This window comes from Dendrobates tinctorius, unplaced genomic scaffold (genome assembly GCF_039654945.1).
Source record: "Dendrobates tinctorius isolate UK_male_01 unplaced genomic scaffold, ASM3965494v1 ptg000156l, whole genome shotgun sequence".
NCBI classification, from domain to species: Eukaryota; Metazoa; Chordata; class Amphibia; order Anura; family Dendrobatidae; genus Dendrobates; species Dendrobates tinctorius.
The window spans coordinates 28702450-28710778 of record NW_027361823.1 but is presented as its reverse complement, the minus strand read 5'-3'; the positions used below and the strand labels follow the sequence as shown (position 1 = coordinate 28710778).

Below are 8329 nucleotides of genomic sequence, written 5' to 3'. Positions count from 1 at the left end.
GTAGTGCTCTGCTGTGATGCTGGGAGCAGTAGTGCTCTGCAGTGATGCTGGGAGCAGTAGTGCTATGTGGTGATGCTGGGAGCAGCAGTACTCTGCTGTGATGCTGGGAGCAGTAGTGCTCTGCTGTGATGCTGGGAGCAGTAGTGCTCTGCAGTGATGCTGGGAGCAGTAGTGCTCTGCAGTGATGCTGGGAGCAGCAGTGCTCTGCTGTGATGCTGGGAGCAGCAGTGCTCTGCTGTGATGCTGAGAGCAGTAGTGCTCTGCTGTGGTGCTGGGAGCAGTAGTGCTCTGCTGTGATGCTGGGAGCAGTAGTGCTCTGCTGTGGTGCTGTTAGCAGTAGTGCTCTGCGGTAATGCTAGGAGCAGTAGTACTCTGCTGTGATGCTGGGAGCAGTAGAGCTCTGCTGTGATGCTGGGAGCAGTAGTGCTCTGCTGTGATGCTGGGAGCAGTAGAGCTCTCCTGTGATGCTGGGAGCAGTAGTGCTCTGAGGTGATGCTGGGAGCAGTAGTGCTCTGCGGTGATGCTGGGAGCAGTAGTGCTCTGCGGTGATGCTGGGAGCAGTAGTGCTCTGCTGTGGTGCTGGGAGCAGTAGTGCTCTGCTGTGGTGCTGGGAGCAGTAGTACTCTGCTGTGGTGCTGGGAGCAGTAGTGCTCTGCTGGGGTGCTGGGAGCTGTAGTGCTATGCAGTGATGCTGGGAGCAGTAGTGCTATGCGTTGATGCTGGGAGCAGTAGTGCTCTGCTGTGGTGCTGGGAGCAGTAGTGCTCTGCTGTGGTGCTGGGAGCAGTAGTGCTCTGCTGTGGTGCTGGGAGCAGTAGTACTCTGCTGTGGTGCTGGGAGCAGTAGTGCTCTGCTGTGGTGTTGGGAGCAGTAGTGCTCTTCTGTGGTGCTGGGAGCAGTAGTGCTCTGCTGGGGTGCTGGGAGCAGTAGTGCTCTGCTGGGGTGCTGGGAGCAGTAGTGCTCTGCTGTGATGCTGGGAGCAGTAGTGCTCTGCTGTGGTGCTGGGAGCAGTAGTGCTCTGCTGTGATGCTGGGAGCAGTAGAGCTCTGCTGTGATGCTGGGAGCAGTAGTGCTCTGCTGTGATGCTGGGAGCAGTAGTGCTCTGCTGTGGTGCTGGGAGCAGTAGTGCTCTGCTGTGGTGCTGGGAGCAGTAGTGCTCTGCTGTGATGCTGGGAGCAGTAGAGCTCTGCTGTGATGCTGGGAGCAGTAGAGCTCTGCTGTGGTGCTGGGAGCAGTAGTGCTCTGCTGTGGTGCTGGGAGCAGTAGTGCTCTGCTGTGATGCTGGGAGCAGTAGTGCTCTGCTGTGATGCTGGGAGCAGTAGTGCTCTGCTGTGATGCTGGGAGCAGTAGTGCTCTGCTGTGGTGCTGGGAGCAGTAGTGCTCTGCTGTGATGCTGGGAGCAGTAGTGCTCTGCTGTGATGCTGGGAGCAGTAGTGCTCTGCTGTGGTGCTGGGAGCAGTAGTGCTCTGCTGTGGTGCTGGGAGCAGTAGTGCTCTGCTGTGGTGCTGGGAGCAGTAGTGCTCTGCTGTGATGCTGGGAGCTGTAGAGCTCTGCTGTGATGCTGGGAGCAGTAGAGCTCTGCTGTGGTGCTGGGAGCAGTAGTGCTCTGCTGTGGTGCTGGGAGCAGTAGTGCTCTGCTGTGATGCTGGGAGCAGTAGTGCTCTGCTGTGATGCTGGGAGCAGTAGTGCTCTGCTGTGATGCTGGGAGCAGTAGTGCTCTGCGGTGATGCTTGGAGCAGTAGTGCTCTGCTGTGATGCTGGGAGCAGTAGTGCTCTGCTGTGGTGCTGGGAGCAGTAGTGCTCTGCTGTGATGCTGGGAGCAGTAGTGCTCTGCTGTGATGCTGGGAGCAGTAGTGCTCTGCTGTGATGCTGGGAGCAGTAGTGCTCTGCTGTGGTGCTGGGAGCAGTAGTGCTCTGCTGTGATGCTGGGAGCAGTAGTGCTCTGCGGTGATGCTTGGAGCAGTAGTGCTCTGCTGTGATGCTGGGAGCAGTAGTGCTCTGCTGTGGTGCTGGGAGCAGTAGTGCTCTGCTGTGATGCTGGGAGCAGTAGTGCTCTGCTGTGGTGCTGGGAGCAGTAGTGCTCTGCTGTGGTGCTGGGAGCAGTAGTGCTCTGCTGTGGTGCTGGGAGCAGTAGTGCTCTGCTGTGGTGCTGGGAGCAGTAGTGCTCTGCTGTGGTGCTGGGAGCAGTAGTGCTCTGCTGTGGCTGTGTTCTGGGCTGGCTGTGAAGTAGCTGCTGCCCCCTCTCTATATGACAGTCAGGGCTGTGGCTGCAGCAGTCGCGGCTTCTTTCCAGCAGTCAGTGGGATTGAGTGAGAAGTTGCGGTTGTCGCGGCCTCTGCCGGGAGCGGTGTGTAGGCTCCTCCGGTACAGCCGGAACCGCGCTATATATGGCCGGGGGAGGGCGCTCCGGGCCGGATCTTGGCCTTATTAGGAGCGGGCCGGAATCGCGGATGCTGTGCGGAGCGCGGGCAGCGCCGGGCTGTGAAGGAGCTGTTATTAGGCGGCTGCAGTGCGGCATGTCCGGCGGCGCTGTCTCTCTCCGCGTCCGGCGCTGTCTCTCTCCGCGCCCGGCGCTGCCGCACTCTCCGCGCTCGGGACAAGCGGCTCCATTCATCGCTCCAGCGCCGCGCAAGCCACGCCCCTTTCTCCATTCATAGAGCGGCAAATCCCCGTGACATCACGCCCAGGGCGGGGCCACCCTTCCCTGTTCCTGTCCATATATGGTCCGTGACGTCACGGGCATTCACCGCTCCAGGATAAATAGTTTAGCAGGCACGCTTTCCGTTTAGTGCCATTGATTGGGAGCTCGTGCACCGGAGCCGGGAGCCCACACTACACCGGCTGCTCCTATGGCCGCCCGCTCCACGGCTCATTCACTTTGGATGTGATCTCACAGTTACAGACGAGTTTTAAGGAAAAAAAAGTCTCATTCTATCTTTTATTTTATTTATTGCATTTTTTCTGTAACTCTGCCAATCTGGGGCTGTTAGCTGATGACATGATGACGGCCAAAACGCTAGAGAAAATCCCAGTGACTATTGGGGGCTTTGTGCACCAGATGCCTGACGCGATGTACCCCATGGATGAGTCCTCCTTGCCCCCCTCTGTCACCATCTTCCCCAATGTTGATCTGGGAGGACCCTATGAGCAGATGAGCAGCGTCCCCGGAGGTAAGAGCTGCGCCACCCTCACCTCTGCTGGGTGAGATCACAGAGGGGACTGTCCGGGGTCGCCCTGGAGGAGAAGATGTGTAATGCAGCAGAGGTCAGGGGGCTCCTGGTCTACAGACCCCTGCCAGGACCTGGCACATAATGGACAGGGGGGCATCTCCAGAGAAATAAAGAAGGGGGCTTTAGAATTGTCCCCCACACCTAATATAGCTATAGAGAGAGAATCTATAAGATATAGGTACCATATATGTGCACTATACATGGATTATATATGTATTATAGATGTGCAGTATAGTGCATTATATAAGTATATCATAGATGTATATTATAGATTCACTATATAAGTGTATTACATAGATGTGTACTGTAGATGTATTATGTAAGTGTGTTACAGATGTACTATATCATATCCTATACTATAGATGTATTATAGAAGTATATTATAGCTGTGCTCTGTATGTGTAGTATATATGTATACTATAGATGTATTCTATGTGTATATTATATATGTGTAGTGTAGGTCCATTATAGATGTGCTGTGTGTATTATGCATAGATGTGTGGAATAGATGCATTATACATGTGTAGTGTGTATTATATATATGTAGTATAGATGTGCTCTATGTGTGTATTATATATGTAGTATAGATGTGCTGTATATGTGTATTATAGATGTAGTATAGATGTGCTGTATATGTGTATTATGTATGTGTAGTATAGATGTGCTGTATGTGTGTATTATATATGTAGTATAGATGTGCTGTATATGTGTAGTATAGATGTGTTGTATGTGTGTATTATATATGTGTAGTATGTATGTACTGTATGCACATTATACATAGAGGTGTAGGTGCATTATAGATGTGTTGTATGTGTGTATTATATGCAGTATATGTGTAGTATTTATGTGCTGTATGTGTATTATATATATAGGTGTAGGTGCATTATAGCTGTGCTGTATGTGTGTATTATATGTGTTGTATGTGTGTATTGTATTATATGTGCATTATATATGTGCTGTATGTGTGTATTATACAGTATATATAGGTGTAGGTGCATTCTAGCTGCGCTGTATGTGTGTATTATATGTGTTGTGTGTGTATTATATGTGTTGTATGTGTGTATTATACAGTATATATAGGTGTAGATGCATTATAGCTGCGCTGTATGTGTGTATTATATATGTTGTATGTGTGTGTTATATATATATATATGTGTAGGTGCATTATAGCTGTGCTGTATGTGTGTATTATATGTGTTGTATGTGTGTATTGTATTATATGTGCATTATATATGTGCTGTATGTGTGTATTATACAGTGTATATATAGGTGTAGGTGCATTCTAGCTGCGCTGTATGTGTGTATTATATGTGTTGTATGTGTGTATTATACAGTATATATAGGTGTAGGTGCATTCTAGCTGCGCTGTATGTGTGTATTATATGTGTTGTATGTGTGTATTATACAGTATATATAGGTGTAGGTGCATTATAGCTGTGCTGTATGTGTGTATTATATGTGTTGTATGTGTGTATTGTATTATATGTGCATTCTAGCTGCGCTGTATGTGTGTATTATATGTGTTGTATGTGTATTATATATATATATGTGTAGGTGCATTCTAGCTGTGCCCTTTCCATTATACTGACTGCTGCTTTCTCCCCTTAGATGGAATGATCAATGTGGACATGAATGACAAGCGGTCCCTGGATCTGCCCTACTCCAGCAGTTACCCCCCTGCTCCCCGCAATCAGGCCTTCACCTATATGGGCAAGTTCTCCATTGACCCCCAGTACCCCGGGGCGAGCTGGAATACCGAGGGCTTCTTTAACATCGTGAGTGCCGGCATCCTGGGAGTGACCCCGTCCTCATCCTCCTCCACCACCTCCTCCAGCGCCTCGTCCGTGTCCCCCAACCCTCTGAGCTGCAGCATGGCGCACGGCCCGGGGGACCTGGAGCACCTGTACTCCCCTCCGCCGTACTCCTCCTGCGCGGAGATCCCGGTGTACCAGGACAGCGCGGCCTTCCTGGGCTCCTCCGCCGGCTCCGCGCTCTCCTACCCGCCGCCTTCTTACCCGTCCCCCAAGCCCGCCTCGGACGGCGCAATCTTCAACATGCTCCCGGAGTACCCGCCGCTCTTCCAGAGCCCGTGCCAGAGAGACCTGCACCCCATGGCGGAGCGCAAGCCCTTCCCGTGCCCGCTGGACTCCATCAGGGTGCACCCTCCCCTCACCCCTCTGTCCACCATCCGCAACTTCTCCCTAGGGGGCGCCACCACGGAGGGGTCGCGGCTGCCCAGCGCCTACAGCCCCCCAAACCTTCCTCTGCGACCCATCCTCAGACCGAGGAAGTACCCGAACCGCCCGAGCAAGACCCCGGTGCACGAGAGACCGTACCCCTGCCCGGCCGAGGGCTGCGACCGCCGCTTCTCCAGATCTGATGAGCTGACCCGGCACATTCGCATCCACACCGGCCACAAGCCTTTCCAGTGTCGCATCTGCATGAGAAACTTTAGCCGCAGCGATCATTTGACGACGCACATCCGCACTCACACAGGGGAGAAGCCTTTCGCCTGCGACTATTGCGGCAGAAAGTTTGCGCGGAGCGATGAGCGCAAGCGACACACCAAGATCCACCTGCGACAGAAGGAGAGGAAGAGCTCGGCGAGCGGAGCCGGGGCGACACCTAGCGGCAGCACGGGGAACGAGCGCTCGCTCAGCCTCAGCCCGTGTTCCGCAGCCTCGTCCGGCAGCGCTCAGATGGGCCTGTGTCCGAACAGGACGTCCTAGAGGCAGGCACACCCTGCGGGACTGATGTCACTGCTGCGCCAGCACCACTGCTCCGGGAGATGCCACAGACTGGTCCTTACATGTGGGCAGTGAGGAGAGTGCTCCTCTGTGTGGGGTCCAGGGGGTTGTGGAGGGATCCTGTCCTGTGCTCCATCCTGTACACTGCAGCACTGACCCTACAGGACGCTGCTGACTAGCAGGGACTAGGAGAGGCTAGGACACAGCAACAAAGTAAGGGACCTAGACTGTACCGAAAAGTAGCCGACAAAATGGCGCCATTACCGACAAAATGGTCACTTCCGTCCAATTGGTCAGAAAAATGTATCAAAACTGTTAAAAATTGTATTTCCAACGGAGACGATACAAAATGTTACATTCTCTAATTTCCCTCTTATTATGAGGTTTTTATGACAAATGCATTGCAATTTTTTTCAGCCGATCCAACGAGAAGAATTATCAGCTCTTCTCCACTTTGGGCTTCGGCTTAAAAAAAAAAAAAAGGAAAAAAAAATTAAATTTTGCAATATCCTAAAGCTACGTTCCCACGATGAGCTTTTCTGAGCCCATTAAGTAAAATAAGTTACTTGCATTGTTTTTTTCAATCACCAAAAAACTCATCCGGGGAACGTAGCCTAAAAAGTTGGCCAAAATCCCATGGCGTCCCTAAAATGTCGCATAGGAGCGCGCACCTACAGGGGCTCCCGGCATGCGGTGACCTGGTACCCGACCTTCGGCCTTCTTCCCCTGTACACTTTGCTTTCGTCCTACTGACTGCACAGAGTCGTTCCCTGTGTGTGGTTTTGGATTTTGGAGTGACATGGTGACTTTTGAAGGGCGTCCCGTTACTAGGAGACGCCTGAAGCAGCCATATACCTGTGCACTTTATCCTCGTCATGACTGCTCCGGGCAGGCGGTGTGATATGAAGGGGTACGTTTGCATCTCCTAGCCCTAATGTGTTATACATTTATTTTATTATTTTTTTATTATTATTTTTAATTCCGTAGTACGTGACGTTTTTAACCAATACAGCGTGATTAACACAAGTGCAATCGAAACGACGCCAAAAGATTATTTTTTTTTTGCAGACTTTACCAACCCTTGGATCACTATTGATCCCCATTGTGTCCATGTAAGAATGACACCGCGACTGTATTGCTGATCTGCACTGGTTTTTGTCATATAGAGCCCCCTCCCCTCCTAGAAGGTACAGATTGTGATTGTTGCTAATTTATTTAATGTTTGTAAATACCGGCTGTATGTTAGGAAGCATGCATTCGTCTTAAACAGTGTTCTTTGGTGCCTTGTGTAATGTGGACCGGCGTCCCCAATGTCTGCATGTATATATAGGTTGCCTTATCAATGAGAAATATGGTCCCATACAGCTGTATATATAAATTGCCGGTTTAATATTTGGGAATTTTTATAGAATCTCTATTTTTGTACGCACTGTTTTGTGACTCAAAAGTGTTAACTTTGTAGTACAGATTTTCAAGGTGTTCAGGCGGATCATACTGTGTGCACATAACTCAAGGACTTAAAGGAAGTGTTAACTTTATTAAAAACAAAAACAGCCGCTAACTGGAAATTAAAGATTGAGATGTACTCAAAGGGTGTCTGTAAATAAACACTTTTCAAGTATACAACTTTGTCTTTGGGTGTTATTGTGAACTTGGGGCAGACTGGGTCCACATATATCCATTGCTCAGGGTTTTTTTTTAGCTCACTCACACGTCGGACGAGCGCTAGCTTTTCTTTTTTTTTTTCACGGGTAGCACTCGTACCTATGGTATTCTATAGGGCTGTGTCCACGTCCGATTTTTTTTTCCTTCTGATCGAGTGGGTCCGCAGAAAATATTGGAGACATGTCTAATTTTGATCTGAGGGTCGGATCAAAACAGGTAATGTAAGTGTACGGGTCCGTGAAAAAAAAAAATTGGACTGCACTTGGAGGACATCCGAGTGCAGTCCAATTATCACGGATTGTCAGAAAGGAGAAGGTGGAGAAACATTTTTTTCCTCCACAGATTAGAATAACAGATAATACTTGGCCAAACTCTGATCAAAGTCTTCTCAATAAGCTTTGGATCAGCCGGCTCATAAGTGATGCAAATAGTCATCAGGTATCAGGTCACCCCCATTTACTCCCCTGCTGTTGGTCTGAGGCTGAATCACAATGTTACTGGAAAGGTGAAACGGCCTCTGGACCGGCACCTGTACTTATCCGGTGTAACCACTGATGAGTCGGGTATGTGGGAATAATGCCATTGCACACAATAGGATCAGGTCCGCCATTAGTTTCCATCTGCCGCTTTTTCCAAAGCGCCAAATGGAAAAGAAGGCGTGACACCGGAGATGCGGAGATAAGTGGACC

General features: G+C 50.3%; 1 protein-coding gene across 1 annotated transcript; it reads left to right on the top strand.

Moving 5' to 3' along the window:
- The first annotated feature begins 2416 nt into the window (after positions 1-2416).
- On the top strand, positions 2417-7601 carry EGR2 (early growth response 2). The gene is made up of 2 exons (XM_073548299.1): positions 2417-3168; positions 4837-7601. Exons 1-2 carry the CDS (start codon positions 2997-2999, stop codon positions 5955-5957), a joined length of 1293 nt encoding a protein of 430 aa, XP_073404400.1. The 5' UTR covers positions 2417-2996; the 3' UTR covers positions 5958-7601.
- The last annotated feature ends 728 nt before the right edge of the window (positions 7602-8329 follow it).

Excerpts from the sequence above, each read along its gene's own strand:
- EGR2 (XM_073548299.1), top strand. The coding sequence starts at position 2,997 with ATGATGACGGCCAAAACGCTAGAGAAAATCCCAGTGACTATTGGGGGC. Across the intron at positions 3,169-4,836 it reads GATGAGCAGCGTCCCCGGAG|ATGGAATGATCAATGTGGAC; the intron begins GTAAGAGCTGCG and ends TTCTCCCCTTAG.